The sequence below is a fragment of the Poecilia latipinna genome, unplaced genomic scaffold (genome assembly GCF_001443285.1).
Source record: "Poecilia latipinna isolate Pla-1442-1.1 unplaced genomic scaffold, P_latipinna-1.0 Scaffold150, whole genome shotgun sequence".
NCBI lineage: Eukaryota > Metazoa > Chordata > Actinopteri > Cyprinodontiformes > Poeciliidae > Poecilia > Poecilia latipinna.
The window spans coordinates 386445-403474 of record NW_015112766.1 but is presented as its reverse complement, the minus strand read 5'-3'; the positions used below and the strand labels follow the sequence as shown (position 1 = coordinate 403474).

Below are 17030 nucleotides of genomic sequence, written 5' to 3'. Positions count from 1 at the left end.
GTGTGTGTGTGTGTGTGTGTGTGTGTGTGTGTGTGTGTGTGTGTGTGTGTGTGTGTGTGTGTGTGTGTGTGTTCCTGCTCTGTTGATTAAAGCGTTTATTTTTACAGGGTTTCGTCTCTTTTGCTGTTTTTCTCAGCCTCGCTGTAAATCTCACGTGATTGATCCGTATGTGTGTTTAATGGCTGCCCTCACACACAGTCACTACGGAAACACATCCATGCCACTAATTGACTGCATGAAACTGATAACAGACACATTGATCGGTCTCCAGGGGAGACTTCAGCTTCTCTTTTATTTCAATTATTTTCACTCAAAGCAAATATTTCAAGCATCTTAAACCACAAAATGTATTTATTATATTTTGTCTTTGAACAGACTAGATTCTTTGAAAACTGATCAACAAATAATAGAGAAGTTATTGATCCTCTGAAGATAAACGATAAAAACTGCATCTGCCTGGTGAAACACGTTTCTGTTCCTTATAGCGATCCGTCAGAGTGTGTGTTTCTGTGTGTCCATCCTTCAGCATCATTGCATAATACAGTGAAACACAGAGGATTAATTAAAGCATGAGGTGAGGTGAAGATGGTCACCTGAACGGTTTCCTCTAATGTCTGAACCTGGCCGTCGTTTCTCCAGAGTTCCTCTCCGGGTCGGTTTTCCCGTCTTCACTTCCTTGTCTGGAAGAGCAGAGGACAGGAGCAGAGTAACGTCCAGCAGAGCTCAGATTCAGTCAGTCCAGCTCTAATTCGACCAAACGCATCCAGGAGGCCAGGCCTGCTCAGTTTTGGTTCCTGTTCAGTTTTGGTTCCTGTTCAGTTTTGGTTCCTGCTCAGTTTTGGTTCCTGCTCAGTTTTGGTTCCTGCTCAGTTTTGGTTCCTGCTCAGACGTCAGCGCTGCTCCAACCTCCCTGATGAAGATGAGCAGAAGTACATTCCACCTTCATCGTATTTGCATTTCTATGGCCAGTTTTATTAGAAGCTTTTAGATCAAGGACGTCTTTGTGCTGAAGAATCTCCTTTTAAAGACTGAACTAATTAAAGTTTCCTCAGTGAGGAGTGGAAGGTGGAAACAGCAGCTGAGTTTCCTCATCAGTGAAGCTGAAGTCTGATAAGCTCGGAGCGATGAGAAGCCGGGCATGATGGGAAACTGCAGCAGGCGCTGCCAGGCTGCTGCTGTGGCCTGTTAGCGTCGGTTAGCGCAGCTTCTGCTGCTTTACAGCCTGAAAACAGAGAAAGCAGCTCCGGTTCAGTCTGAACGTTTAGGTTTGTAAAACTAGACGATCAGTGTTTTCCAGATTCATTAGAAAACTGCAAACTGAAAGATGAAATTAGACTTTTTGTAATTGTTCTGTCATGAAGTTACTCCAAATATTTCTGTACTAAGATCCTCCATGTTTTGGCTGTTACTAGAATAAGGTTGTAATATTGGAAGAATTAAGTAGTAATTAATCAAAACACATGTATGAAAATAATTAAATTGAGAAATGTGAAATTATACATTGATTTTTATTTTACAGTTAGAATATTTCATCTTTGAAATGAACTGAAACCAACTATTGATTATTCAAGTCCAAAACTTTTAATCAAGTTTTTTTCTGACTTTTTTCTGGCTCTCTCTCTTTGTCCGGCATCAATACTCGTACTAGTTGTGTTTGTGAATAAAGGACTTAAAATAGTTTGGGATCATCGTAAAACCTTCCCAGACTGACTGACAGTAACGTCTGTTTCTCTGAGGTGGAACTCCTCCTGTCATCCAGGTTTTCTCTGAGCTCTGTCCTGTCCGCGCCTGCAGCGCCGTCTGACCCGTTTTGTCTCGGCAGGTGAACCAGGAGAACGTGGTGAAGGTGGGCCACAGGCAGGTGGTCAACATGATCCGCCAGGGAGGAAACCGGCTTCTGATCAAAGTGGTGACAGTGAGCCGGAACCTGGACCCAGAAGACACGGCGCGCAAAAAAGGTAGGAACCCACTTCATCACCCAGGAAACAGCCATGTGACTGCTGGTGCTAACAGTTTTAAAGAGAAATAGCCTGAAGTTTAATCGCCTTAGACTTCTTTTTGTTAATCTGATTTCTTCCCTAAATGGATCAGAGTAAAATAAGAAAATGAAACTGAGCAGCTGAAGCATCTGATTTTAAACTTGAACTTTTGAACTTTTCCACATTTTACCACAAACTTAACAGTTTGACCAGGACTTTATGTTGCAGTGGTAAATTTTAAAGTTCGTCTGCATTCAGCCGACGTGTCGACAGTTTGGAAACCAACTTATTTCACTCCGTCTTCGGCTGAAACGATTAATCATGATGGATCGATTATTGGAATAATTGACAACTAATCTAATAATGAATGAATTGTTAACTGAAGAATACAGACTTGAATCTGTTGAAAGAGCAACAAACTCAGAGCAGTAAGAAAAAAAACTGTACAAAGAAACAAGCATTTTGCATTTAAGATTTAAAAACATCTTTGTCTGTAAATAGTTTTTTCAGATCTCCAGTTTAACTTCTCCTGGCTCAGATTCTGTACATAAATGTCCTAAGCACCTTTTTCTTTCCAATTATGAATCAGTTGATTAAATAATAATCAGCATGTCAGTCCGACGCTGTGCTGATGTTCAGCCTGCAGAAAGGTTTGAACTTTTCAGCTGCAGATTTGCTTCTAATGATCAAATAATCACTAAAGGAATGATGTTACTGCATTTTAGGCCATAAAATCTTATTTAAAATTGAGTTAAATTATGTGTTTATCTGCATCTTTTAATGCATTCTTAATGTATAAAAGAGATTTAACTGATTAGTTAAAAGTCTGCAACGTGATGAAGACATGAAGAGTGATAATTTTTTTCATGGAGTTAATCATCAGATTATTAGCTCCATCCGTCTTCTCATGAAATCTGCATCTGCTTCTCTGTCTGCTAAAGAAAAGCATCCGCAGCATGATGCTGCCACCACCGTGTGAGCAGTGTCCACCGCTTTAAAGGTTTCTGTTTCGGTCTCCTCTGCCTCTTCCTCAGCTCCTCCGCCGCCGAAGCGAGCCCCCACCACCGCCCTGTCCATGCGCTCCAAGTCCATGACGTCAGAGCTGGAGGAACTCGGTAAGAGCTTCACGGTTTTCTGTTTGATGCTGGAAACGTGAGGGAGTGTGTCTAACAGCACCTCTGTCCTTCCTCTGCTCCTCTTCCTCATTGGTTGACCTCTGTAGTGGATAAAGGTAAGCAGTCAGCACCTGCAGCTTCCTGCCTTGCAGCGCTGAATGAGGCTTTGCTGTGGTTTTGACTTGATGAAAGAAGGAAAATGCTCGTTCCTCCCTCCTCATCTCCTGCCCGCCGTTCCCATCATGCATGGCGGTTTGACCTCTGCGCCTGTAAAGCTTGATATCAGTGTGCTGCTGCAGCTATTCCTGTTGTATCTCTGTGTGGTGAGGAGAAGCGCTGAGTCGGCAGACAGTCAGCGGATCGGAGACCAGAGGACGGAGCTGAGGGCCGAGTCAGGGAGGGAAGGGTTAAACTCAGATGGTTTCATGTTGGTTTACACATTTTACAGGTTTTCTGGTCTGAAACTTTCAGCTGATGAGAGATGCTCTGGTCTATATTTATATTTTCGTATTTCTGTTTCCTGCCGTCACATTTTGCTCCCGTCCATCAACAGATGGAGGCGATGAAGATGAACCGTTTATTTTGCACAGTTATAGGAGCTAATGATCAGATATGTTGGATTACACACATGCACTGCAAAAGCAAAATTTTAACAAATAATTTAGTCTAGTTTCTGGTGCAAATGTCTCAAAACGCTTAAGATAAAACTAATTTACAAATAACTTTTCAGAAAGACACTGATATAAAATGACTGGTTCTCTTATAACAGAGGTTCCCAAACTGTGGGGTGCGCCCCCTAGGGGGGATGAATGGGAAAGAAAAAACAAACAACGATGAACGCTGTGTGTGCTCCCTGTTATACTCTTACATCCCCCCCCGACACACATAACATAACAGGAAGACCCCCCCCTGCCCCCGCTCCTATGTCCTGCTGAAAAGTTATTTGTGAAATTCATACTTGGTAGGATTTCATGTTTTTTGCAGTTTCATGTTTGACCGACCCGAAGGAACAGGTGGGTCGACTGGTGGCGATTAATTACTAAAATAGTCATGAACTTCAGACTGAAGAACAAAAGGGGGGGGTATGTAAACTTGTGGTTTCTGCTGAAGGAATTCTGGGAGCCAGGAAGGTTTTAAATTAGCAGTGGATCAGATGTGATCTCTGATTTTCTGAACATAAACTGAGATCCTGCAGGAGGAAATCTGGATGAACGCAACATGAAATTGTTTGAATTTGTTTCCTGCTCTGAAGATTTGTTTTTCTTCACCTCTTAAGCCACATTAAGGAAGAAGAAAGGTGGTAAGTTTCCTTTAGGCATGTTTGCTCTGGTTTTCTGTCCTTCCTCCCGCCTCACCTCCACGTCAACAACTAACAGTTTTTTTCTTATTTTGGTGTTTTCTTTAATTTGACTCACTCAGAGTGAAACCATGCAGTGTGTTTTTTTGTCAACCTGCATGATTTACAAGCTGTCTGTGATTACAGCTGCTCTGAACGTCACAGTGGTTCAGATGTTGCATGATTAACTGGTAATGATGTCAAACTGAAACGTGTTGCTTGCTGAAAACCCCAGATGATGGAGTGTTTCTCCTCATGACTCAGAAACAACCTGCAGGAGTTGGTGTGTGTGTGTGTGTGTGTGTGTGTGTGTGTGTGTGTGTGTGTTTGTGTGTGTTTGTGCAGGAGTCAGTGTGTGTGTGTGTTTGTGTGTGTTTGTGCAGCAGTCAGTGTGTGTGTTTGTGTGTGTTTGTGGAGGAGTCAGTGTGTGTTTGTGCAGGAGTCGGTGTGTGTTTGTGCAGGAGTCGGTGTGTGTTTGTGCAGGAGTCGGTGTGTGTTTGTGCAGGAGTCGGTGTGTGTTTGTTAGTGCTGGAAACGGTGTGTTTGTGCATGTTTGTTTTCTGTTTTCCGTGTTTTCCTGTCTTTTTGTGTGTTTTTCTTCCAGGAAATGTTTCACTCACAGATTGGTTTCCAGGGCAACTGTGCTGCATGTGGTCCAACTGGGAGACAGTTGAGACAGAGATGAAATGTGTATCTTTCTGCTGTTCTGTGTCGGTGCTGCTGTCATTGATGGCCCTTTCCTCTGCTCTGTGTAGATGCGCAGAAGAAGAGGATTGTTTTCCAAGTGACTCTAAGTAATCACTCCCTTAATGCATGGAAGCTTCCTCCATCCTGCGCAGGCAGAGATCAGGGTTAGCATGGTCTGTCGCTGGATAAAGCTTTCCAACCCTACTGTATTTCACATGTCGATTTTACATCGCAGTAAATTCATATCTGGTCCTCATCAGGTCTTAAAACGAGGAAAATGAAGTAATTCATAATCGCTCAGATTTATTACACAGTGACATAATGAAAAACCTTCTAAACAGGAAACAATTATTTTTGTCTCTGTATGTGAAGCAGCTTCTCATTTCCACAGATTTTAAGCCTGAGTATATTTGAAATGGTATTGCACCAGTTTTTCATTTTTGTGCTTCTGATATTGAGTCGGCTAAAGTAAAGTTACTTTTGGAGTTCTGCAAGGCTGCGTTCCTGGTCCTCCTCTGTTCAGTTTATATGCCCTCATCTGTCCTTAGATAAAAACACAAATCACTTTGCTTCTAAGGAGAGCCGCCAAAACCTGTTAAAAACTTACCAAAGCTTACAGACTTTCATCAACTTTGACCTTTGACCTGCTGAGATGGAGCTCTGGGGTTTCTGGTCGTTTCTGATGTTGGACTGAATCTGCTTCACTCCTAGGAAGACTGAGAAGTTTTCCTCTTGGGAAAAACCTTCCTCCCTGCAGACTAATCTAACAGACCAATGATAGTTTAGAGATGACCTTTGACCCCTCCCAGGTTGCTGAGCAGCAGTTGCTTCTCTGTGATCATTGCTCAGCTGTTGCAGGTTGAAGCTGAAGTAAACTCAGTAGTAAACTGAGTTCTCCTGTTAATTGCGTTAGAAGCCACCGGGGTGTACTTAGTTTCCGTCACAGCTTCTCCGCTGTCGTTTAATTTGTAGTGATTCTGTCACGCTTGTTGCTTATGTGAGATGGTATTCGGCTCTTTGTAAGACCTGCTGAGGACCGGATGATCCCCTCAAATCAAATCCCATAGAAATAAGATTCAGTTCTTGGTTTTTTCTGGGACTTAGTTCTTCCAGCAGCAGAACGATTTAGGAGGAGTTTTACGTGATGACATCATCATCACAGACTAGTGGGGAGGTTCAGTTCTGACAAATTTGTCGTTGACGCCCTTCCTGCGTTGCAAGCCTCAGAATATTACCAATAACGGCAAACTTGACAGACAAACATGCATTGCTCGTTTCGGTCTCTGAGGGAGCGTCCCTGAGACCTGGATGATGCTTCTGAGCCGGCTGTTTGGAAAAGCTTGCACGGCTTCCACGGCTGAGCATATGATCTCATCAAAGTCCTCATACCCCCTCCACCCCCCTCCAGAAGAATTACCACTCAGCATTTACTCCAGTTTCATCTGCAGTCTTGGTGTGACAGCTCAGAGAGAGGGGCGCTGTGAATGACTGGCTTGTGTTTGGGCCGTAAGCTCCGTCCGTGGCTGCGGGTCCGGAGTCGTTCTGACTGCGTGTCGGTTCCGTTTGCAGATAAAGTGGAAGAGATGACGCACGCCCAGAAGAGCTCACCTGTGGACACGAAGATCGCCACCATCAAACCTCGGCCCTCCAGTCGCTGCTTGGTCACTCCCACCGACATGAATGTAAGCACTTCAACTCATTTATGGAGCAACAAACGTGAAAACATGTTGGACTTCAGTCATACAAGGATGAGTGTCATAGGAGTAACTCAGGGTTTTACAGCCCTGAACATGAATTATTGAAACCAGCCTCCATGTTTTTAATGATGTAGAAAAGTAAAAATCCCAGAACATCCCAGTTCGGTTCTTTTTCTGGGTATCCTCTTTCCAGTCAGCCAGACTTTAACTTTTATTTGAGATTCAGAAGCTTTTTGACTCATTTTCAGATCTGTTCTTGTACCAAACCACTGAAACATTTTAAATTTGACAGATTGAAAAGTGGATTAAGAAGAACAAAGCAAACTCTCCCCAGAAGATGAACGGTATCGAAAAATGACATTTTAATAAATTTGAATTAAAAAAAAAATCATCCACCAAAGATTTTATCCAGCAGGTCATTGGGATCATTCAAGTTTTGCTACTTTTGCTGTTTTTCATGGATTAAATGAAAGAAATAGGGATTTACTTTTTCTTCTGTCACCTGCTGTTGATTACAATGAAATAAAATTTATTTTTCTAGTGATGCTTTACATCAACTCGGCGCTGATTCGTCCTTTGAGTTTAGGATGAACTGATCAGAGATTTGTGGCCAATTTCTGTAAATATTTGACCTGCTGATGTAGATTTCATTTAATTCCAGAATAACTAATGGAACTAATTCCATTAGTTATTCTAACTCTAAAGCACTAACCATAAACATTAGTTCCTCTAACTCTAAAGCACTAACCATAAACATTAGTTCCTCTAACTCTAAAGCACTAACCATAAAAATTAGTTCCTCTAACTCTATAGCTTTAATCATAAACATTGGGTCTTCTAATGCTAAAGCACTAACCATAAACATTAGTTCCTCTAACTCTAAAACACTAACCATAAACATTAGTTCCTCTAACTCTAAAGCACTAACCATAAACATTAGTTCTTCTAACGCTAAAGCACTACACCAGCACAGTAGTTAGCAGAAGTTGATGCTAAAGCGCTAATTTGAATTCAGATTCAGCGCTTCTGGTTGCTTTTGAAGAAAACATAAATAAATGAGGATAAATCCCTGGACTAGATTCTGCTAATGCCGCTTCTTAGAGGGCTGCAGAAAAGTGTGTGTCTGTTTGTATCATAAACAACATTGTGATTTTCAGTCCATGTATCACGACCGCCAGGGAGTAGCAGTGGTGCCGCCCACTGTGCCGGGAGCCTACCTGGGGATCCCAGAGAAGGGCACCATGAGGAAGCAGAAGTCTATAGGTAGGAACCATGTGGAGTTGGTGTGTGGGGGCGTCGGCTCGCCTGCATGTCCTTTAGCTTTCAGCTGGTCAGACTTTCCATCAGGGCTCAGAGGAACGACTCTGTGTGCCGCAGCAACTTTACAGCTAATTATAGATCAATTAAAATGATCCGGTCAGCAAAGCGCGCTTTCAGGGGGAACACTGGCGGTCATTAGGCATTTGCTGAAACAGCCAGAGGAACGTCTGATTTGAAATGTTATTACAGCAAAGAAACATGACTATGCACAGAGCAAATGTGTAGTTTGAAACTGATTAAATCAGATAATCTGATTGGATTAGCTCCTATTTACATCTACAATCCAGTTTAAATTAATGCAAGTTCAGGAAAAATTACATTATCCTGCTGTTGTTACTCCTGACTGAACAGTACGAAAAGCAGCAGCTTGAAAAAAATCAGACATCGCTTCTTTTACGTGACAGGATGTGACATCAGACAACCACATTAAATGTTTTTATTTTCTTTTAATTTTACATTTTTATTGTATTATTTCATGTTATGAACTGACACAAAGGTTCATAACATGATGCTGAAGTGGAAGCAGAACGATGTGTGGTTTTAGTGACCAATGTGGAGAAAGACAGAAACGAGCTGCAGATGTATTATCCATGGTCAGAATGTGGTTTTGTGTTTTGACCAGTTGTTCTCACCTGATGTGTGCTGCCAGAGTCTGCCAGCCAGACCCCATCCGGTTTCTCAACAAGAGACAGAATATTTGGTTTAACAGACGAACCCTAAAATAAGCCTGAACTCTGACCCCTGGAAGAGAACAACCAACAGGAACTTCCTCTGTAGTCCTGGTTTTTGGATTGTTTGAGCTCAAACTGGTGCAGAATCTGAGTCTGTATCCCTGAAAATAAAGACTTCTCTTAACATTTAAAATTAAGATCAAAAAGGTTAAACTGGAGCTCACATCAGGAAGATGATGTCAGATGTAGAGATGTCAGCTTCTCTTGGGTTATCACTTACTGGCTCTCTATGCTTCATTCCCTTAAGGTACGTCGGAGGATGATAAACAGGGACTCCTCACGCCTCCCCTGCTCAAGTTCTCCCGGAGCCTCTCGATGCCTGACACCTCAGAGGACATCCCGCCTCCCCCAGCGATTTCTCCCCCTTCACCACCTGCCTACAACTCAGCTCCCGGACCTACAGCCAAGAACTACGGCACCACTCGACCGAGCTTCACCCAGAACTCGCCCAACGCCGTGACGACCATCAGCCGGACCACCGATGTCGGCAGGTTACGACGTGGATATTTCCGCCAGAGCTCTGAGCAGTTTGAGAGCACGCGCACTAGAGGGCGCACACCTGTACCCGAGAACCCTTACTCCGAAGTCGGCAATAAGACTCTGTATGTGCCAGCGAAACCAGCTAGAAGGAAGGGAATGCTGGTGAAGCAGCCAAATGTTGAGGACAGTCCAGAGAAAACGTGTCATGTGCCATCTAGTCCCTCAGGCCCGGTTTCCATGCCAACCACACCTGTCGAAAGGACCTGCTCCTCCATCCCCATACCCACCATCATCGTTAAAGAACCTTCCACCAGCAGCAGTGGCAAAAGCAGCCAGGGTAGCAGCATGGAGATTGAACCCACTACGCCAGAACATCCGCCTCTAACGCCCTCCGTTGGTGGGAGCGGAGGGTTGCGTCCTGAGGACCCGCTGTCTCTTAACAACCCGTTCGCTGCAGCTATTGCCGGAGCGGTGCGCGACCGTGAGAAGAGACTCGAGGCGAAGAAGCACTCGATCGCTTTCCAGTCAATAGACATAGGAGATGATGAAATGAGTGGCCCTGCACCGACCCCTCGTCTTCGCCAGTCCAAGTCCATAGATGAAGGCATGTTCAGCAGTGATGAGCGCCTTCGACGGATATTGGCTCCTCCTTCTACAGTGCAGCTTGGACCCCCTGTTGGTGGTGGCAGTGGAAATATGACAGATTTCAACACGCCTGAGCCCACAGTGGTTCGGGAGCCTCTGAACACGAGAACAGGCCAGTGTCCCAATCTGGACAGTCCAGTGAGTCTCCCAGCCACTCCTCCTAAGAGCCACTACAAGGCTAATGGGACCTACCTCCATCCTGTCACTGGTAAACCTTTGGACCCGAACTCTCCTCTGGCTCTGGCTTTGGCAGCTCGTGACCGGGCCATGAAAGAGCAACAGAACCATCCTCAGAATCAGCCAATAAATCCTCCTCAGGTTCAGCAAACCTCCACGCACGAAGCCCAGTCCCTGCCACTTCAGCAGAGTCACAAACCGGACCTCAACCAACCGCTTTTTATTGACACCAAATTACGCTCGGGGATTGAGACCAGCTTTGCAGCGATCTCCTCGGCCACCATGGGGCGGCCGGGTCGAGGTGGCCTCCGGCGACAGATGACAGAGCAGAAGTATGAATCTGACGGCGCGCGGGAGCAGCGGCAGCATCAGACCGTCGAGGAGAGAAAAAGTGCGCCAGCAAATGTGGCAGACTCGTCACAGCCCAAGTCAACTGGGCTGTTGATGGTCCACACGAGCACAGACACAACAAACAAGACGAACAACCAGGAGGTAGAGGTGCAGGAGAGCAACCGACCCTCTGAGCTGAAGGACCCTAACCAGCCTGACCCTCACAAAGTCCCAACCCTTATTTCCAATCCTCAGCAAGCTGCCTCACGGAGAAGAAGTGTTCCTTTAGGAGAATCTTTGGAAGAACCAGTGAAGCTGCCCTTCCGCATCCCCCCTCCACCGCTAGCTTCAGTCGACATCGATGAGGATTTTGAATTTTCAGAGCCTCTTCCCCCACCGCTGGAGTTTGCTAACAGTATTGACATTCCTGATGACCAGGCCAGCGCCATTGCAGAAATGATTCAGCAACAGAGACGGAATGGAGGACCTGCTTTACCCCCTTACCATCCACACGCCCCTCCATCTGTCAGTGATCACCACAAACGCGTGTTAAACAACATGCCCCCTTCCTACCATCCAGCTCCACCTGATACAGAGTCCGGGGTGGCGGATTCTGGCATCGAGGAGGTAGACAGCCGCAGCAGCGGAGATCCCCAGCACATGGAAACCACCAGCACTGTCTCCAGCATCTCCACCCTCTCATCAGAGGGAGGCTTCTGCGACAGCACTTTGGAGAGTCTCTACGCCACCGCAGATGGACACGCCTTCCTGGTGGACCGGCCCCCTGTCCCACCCAAACCCAAGGGCAAGTCCGTCATCAACAGAACATCGCTTTATCACGACGCTCTCATTGAAGAGCCCCCTGAGTCTTATGGGTCACCGCCTCAAGCGCCTCCCCCTCCCCCTTCATCTTCTGAGCCTCCTAGGACTCCTTCACAAAGGACATCCAAGCTGTGGGGCGATCAGCCGCCCGAGCTACGCAGCCCCCCATCCACACCAGACTCCAAGAACACGGTGATTACCGAGCTCAGCTCGATCCTGCAGCACATGAATCGCGATAGGCCGACCAAGCCAGGAGAGGGCCTCGACTCCCCCACTGCGACCAGAGGGGGCTTCACATCCAGGTACGACATATTCATGCCTTAATCTCCTTCTGCCAGAATATGTGACGGTTTGAAGTTCAACATTTGTCGTTGAGAATTACCGAGTCTTTCAGGAGTTTGGGACACCCAGCTCGAGTGATTGGTTTGTCCTTTGGAGACTGGATAGTTTGGTTATTTGCTTTTCTTACTCAGGTTGGTGTTTGTTGCTTCAGCAAAGAAATTCAGCTAAAGAAATATTGTTTGTGGGTTGAGATAAGGAACTCCTTCTGAATTCAGTATTAGCTTAACTGAGATGTTGCTTGAATTAACGAGAATCCTTCAAGGTTTACTTGTTTGAAATCTTCGTCCGTCAGATCAGGACCAATCGTAAGTCAGTCCTCTGTGGGTTTTGGGATGGATTTAAGAAAGAACTCTTATTTTTTCCTTTATGTTTCGTTGCAATGGCTAAAATACGTAATGAACACAAGAACTGTCTCCACAATGGATGAAAAGTTGGAATGATGCAGAGAAGAAGCATCAAACTCACTTTGTGGGAAAGTCTCTCTTGGTAATGAGATGATTTCTCCTGATTGGAGAAACCAGTCAGATGTTACTCAGGTGTGATTCTGACCCAGTCTTCACATACTGAAGAGTCAGGGGTCTTTTCTATACTCCCTGATCTTCATGTCTTTCCAGTGCTGAATGTGATGATAATTATCTAACTTGGGATAAATAATCAAAAACTGTTGATGTCCTTCTGCTTTGAGTTCAAACTTCACTGATTCGTTTGTCCAACTACTGAGAAAAAATCTGATTCTTTCCACCTCAACAAGGTTTTATTGAAAAACTTTGTTTCAAATAAGCAACTTTTCTGTAGTTTATTGAATTAAACAAGTGCCATCAGATATCTTACAGGCTTAGCAGCACAAACCAATATTCATTGCAGTCCATGTAGTTCTCCACAAAATGAGATTGTAGTAAATGTGTGGCATATTGTGCAGACTTGGTCCTTTCCAGAGTTTTTAAATTGAGTATAAGTCATTGACTCAGCCTTTTCCATTCTTGGAAACCAGTTAAGTGTTTGCTTGGCTTTGTGTTTCACACTATTGCCTTGCTTGGAAATTTTCATTTCATCTTCAGATTCTTATCAGAATCTCCCAGCACATTTCTCCATTCATCCTTCCCTCCTTTCTTCCACACAGTCATCAAATCCCAAATCCTCTGTGAACTCTGACCTTCAGTTCTTCCCATTGATTTTCTGTAGGCTTCAGTTCAGGCGATTGGCTCTGGCTGCTGTTTTTCTTTCTTTATCTTTTCTATCCTCATTTCATCTATTAAATGGCAGCAGATTTCCACCCATAATGTCTCAGTATTTTGGTCCATTCAGTTGTATAAGGTGTCAGTACTACATGCTGTAAGTGAACCCAAACCATGATGTTCCCAGTGTGCAAACTTGACTTTTTGCAGGATTTGTTCATGTTACATCATGGTGTGTTCAATGACTTCCAAAAAGTTCAGCTTTGACACAAACCCATCAGTGGACGACAAAGTTCGCTACGTCAGAACTTACTTTGCAAACTTCCTCTTTAGTACAGTAACTTTTTTTCAGAAAAGCTGAAAAAACCCCAAAAACTGAGGACGTTGTTTTGAATTTTGCTGTTTCCAAAAACCTTTTCTAGTTTGATACTTCAAAATATAAAAACTGTTGAAGGTTACACGGCTGATGTCCTCCTCAGAAATATTTAAATAGAGTAAAACATAAATATGTTCAATATTTATTAAGCCACTGTAACAGCTGGTAGTTTGTCATTGTGTTGCTCATGTGTTGAGCCTAGCAGTGCTGACCTTTAACCTCTGGCATTTAAAGTTAGCATACTGATGGGTTAGCATGATGAGAGGTGCTTTGTTTCTACTCTCCTCACTAATCCTGAAACGTTGAGTTTTCTTCCTGCAGTAACGACTTCCACACCAAAGATTGTTCTTGTCTTTCTGACCCGGTGGCGTGTTGGAATGATGCATTCAACAAAAATATTTGTGTGGATTTGCAAGAATATATATAAAAAGCAAAAACATAAAATTAGTAGAGATTACAGAACATTTAGTTTTCACACCAAAGTCAAATTGGAATTAAATACATTTGATAAATATAGGGTTTCAAGATTTTTTAAATAATACAGCAATTAAATCTATAGTTAAATAAATTCTGTGATAAATTAATTCAAATGAATTTTTATTTTAATTCACTAAGGTTGCATGATTTCAGCAAAATCTCTTCTTTCTTCATCACTACGTAACGTCCACTGAGGAAATCCACAAGAAAATGCAGAATTCACATTATTTAGACTCAAAATTTACTAAGTTAATTCAGCGTTACTGAATTCAGCAATAAAACAAATTCTATGACTTGTAAATTATCCATGTATTTGATTTAAATGTTAACTAATCATTCACACATTAAAGCGTTCACTCAGGTATTTATTTTCATAATGTCACTTATAGAGCTCCATACAGATTAGAGGCTGTAATTGGATTTTGCTGTCGATGAATCGATGAGATGAAATTTAAAGAAAAGTGCCACTTTATCAACTTTTTGTTATGAGCAGGAATGATGCAAATACAGCTGACACTGTTGGTTTATTTAGAAAAACGTTTCTTTCCGTTTCCCTTCCAGCAGCTGAAGCTTCCTGTTGATCTTTTAAATGGTTCTGATCCATAATCCTCCAGGTTTTCTGAAGACACTTTAGAGATCTTTTGGGGGGAATCAGGCTCCCAGCCTGGAGTAAATGTGGAGACATGATGATGAATCAGCTCAGCTTGTGGCTTTAACTCCCCTCACCCCCCACCATGTGAGACAGGAATAAAAAGCTCCATCAATAATTCACTTTTCACATCCATTTTGAATGAACAGTCCCATTGCTGAGAGAAAAGGGGATGCCAGCGCTCAGGTTCTCTGGGATCATGTTTGTCCTCCTTCATGTTTCCATCCTCTGATGTTCCTGTTTGTGTCTGTTGACGTTTCCTCCTTTTACTCATTTTCAGCTCCTGTCTCCTCATCTTCATTTCCCCCAGTGTCCTGTTGTCCCTTCACTTCTTCTTCTTCCTTCATGCCCCCCAGTGTGTCCCACCTCCACAGGTAGGTCCCAGCAGCTGCTCAGTGCCTTCCTTTGTTCATGTCCAGATGCTCCACTGAGTTCACAGTTTACAGTATAAAAGCAAAAGTTCAATGAACTTTATGCAAACACACTAAGTGACATAAGTACTGACACCTTCACTGATTTTCTAAGTAAATATTTTACCTAAAAATGCTGTTCACATTAAATCAACAGCATTTTGGTAAAAACACAATACAGATGGTCGTAAATATAGGGTTTGTGTAATAGAGAAAAGTCAGTGGTGGACACTGAAAGGTTAGCTGTGCTAACCCTAAAGCACTAATCATAAACAGACGTTTCACTAACGCTAATGCACTATTTAGCGTAAGCTAATTCTAAAGAGCTAAAGCTAAAGTTCAGCCATGTTGATACCCACTGTGTGTCTGTCACACAACATATTAAATTATAACATTAACATGGCTGTTATTTCACACCTGCCTGTATGTTTTCCGCTTCAGGAAGTGATTCATTCTTCCAGTTTTATAATTGTTGAGTTTTTCTTGCTCTGTTGCTGATTTTGCCTCATTGATCACAGTAGAGCTTTGGTCACACAAGACATCAGCAGAGTTTATTGGAGGTGTAGCGGCTAAAATCCTATATTTTAGGCTACTGGTGGTTGTTCTTGAAAGGCGTTGGTTTTACGTGTGCTCAATTAAGATTCATGATGCCGATCTTCCGTTTGACATAAAATAAAGTCATTTATTTTCAGAACAATGTCCATTGTCTTACTGTTTCCATTTAGATCCAAACCAACACAGTAGAAAACTGTTTGCCTCTACCCATTAACAACCCCTGAACAGAATTGATGGTTGACCTTAAATAACCCATCCCCCCCATCAGACACTCAGAACTCAAAATTAAATATGCCCCCTGGTGGCGATACATATCAAAGGATAAATGGCTCCTACAGGAGGAAATAGAACTGCTGTGTAAACAGTCTTCACCCACTTCAAAATAAGAGCATGAATATAAACGTCTAACTACTTGGAGAATTTTTCAAAGTCGATAACCAGAACATTAACTCATCTGTCGAACTTTACTCAACTGAAAGTTTAAAACACGTTTAACGCTTAAGAATTTATTCAGAAAAATTTATTTAGTGGAAGCTAAGTGTGCTAAATGTTTTTAAAGTTAGAGAAAAAGTTAAGCTAAAAGGTAAAATTAGCTCTTTTATTAGCGCATTGACAGAAGCGAGCCTACGACTGGGAAAAGTGTGTAATGCACTCACTGAAAAGAGTGTAATACTTGGTAGTTTCGTGTTTGTTGGTGATGGCAGCTATCAGATCCTTCCTGTGGGGAGAAGCTCGTTGCATTCAATGAAAATGAAAACACAAACTGTCCTCATGCCCTCTTTATTTTCCTTGGCTATGTTGTGGGTCCTCCATCCATCCAAGTTTCATCTTCATCACCCTGGTAAATGGCAGCTGATTCTTACCACAGACGCCCCATCACTGGGAAAAAACTGGTATGCTTATTTTTATCTTAAATATATTTTCTAAGTTTTAGACAAAACCATAATTTTCAGTTTTTCAAATTAAGAAAACATTTGGCCCTAATTTAGCTCCGTAGAGGTTTCCCTCAGGACTTTAACTCTGTGTAACAGCACAGATAGAGCTCACTGGGTGTGTAATAGCACCTGTGCTGTAGGTTCTGTTCTCCCGGTGCTGAATCTCATTCAGACCAAACCGGTTCAACTCATCCTCCTCCAGTCCGTTCCTCTGCCTGTAATCTCGTGTTTTTGGATCCAGTTTGTCGTGTCATCTCGCTCTCGGGATGCCGTGGGGGTCTCAGATTATCTGCCCCTGTGCTGCGGGGCTTCACGTTGCCGTGGCGAGGGTTGCCAGGCAGCAGGATGAGGTTGTAGGTGGGGGCGGGGGGGTCATGTGCAGAGGGAGAGACGGATCCGTGAACCGTCAAACAGATGGAGACAGAGACGCACGGACCGCGGTCTGCTTTCACACCGACCCGCTCTGACATCACTGCAGGCCTCATCAGCCGCCCGCCTCCATCGCTCTGTCGCTCCCCACCACGGTTCTGCCTCGACTCGCTCCTGTGGACTCGTCTCCTGTGGACTCGTCTCCTCTGTGGACTCGTCTCCTCTGTGGACTCGTCTCCTGTGGACTCGTCTCCTGTGGACTCGTCTCCTGTGGACTCGTCTCCTCTGTGGACTCGTCTCCACTGTGGACTCGTCTCCTGTGGACTCGTCTCCTCCGTGGACTCGTCTCCTGTGGACTCGTCTCCTGTGGACTCGTCTCCTGTGGACTCGTCTCCTCTGTGGACTCGTCTCCACTGTGGACTC

General features: G+C 43.8%; 1 protein-coding gene across 9 annotated transcripts in view; it reads left to right on the top strand.

Annotated features, from left to right (window-relative positions):
* Positions 1-17030, top strand: part of LOC106945570 (SH3 and multiple ankyrin repeat domains protein 2) — a 127752-nt gene that overhangs the window by 94306 nt on the left and 16416 nt on the right. For 2 of the 9 annotated variants that reach the window (XM_015029329.1, XM_015029337.1), the window contains 8 exons: positions 1823-1958; positions 3014-3094; positions 3202-3210; positions 4371-4394; positions 5186-5224; positions 6687-6799; positions 7972-8077; positions 9113-11621. In XM_015029329.1, coding sequence (XP_014884815.1) covers positions 1823-1958; positions 3014-3094; positions 3202-3210; positions 4371-4394; positions 5186-5224; positions 6687-6799; positions 7972-8077; positions 9113-11621 — 3017 coding nt within the window. The remainder of the gene's footprint in view (positions 1-1822; positions 1959-3013; positions 3095-3201; positions 3211-4370; positions 4395-5185; positions 5225-6686; positions 6800-7971; positions 8078-9112; positions 11622-17030) is intronic. The other 7 variants (XM_015029331.1, XM_015029330.1, XM_015029332.1 and 4 more) reach the window with 7 other exon arrangements.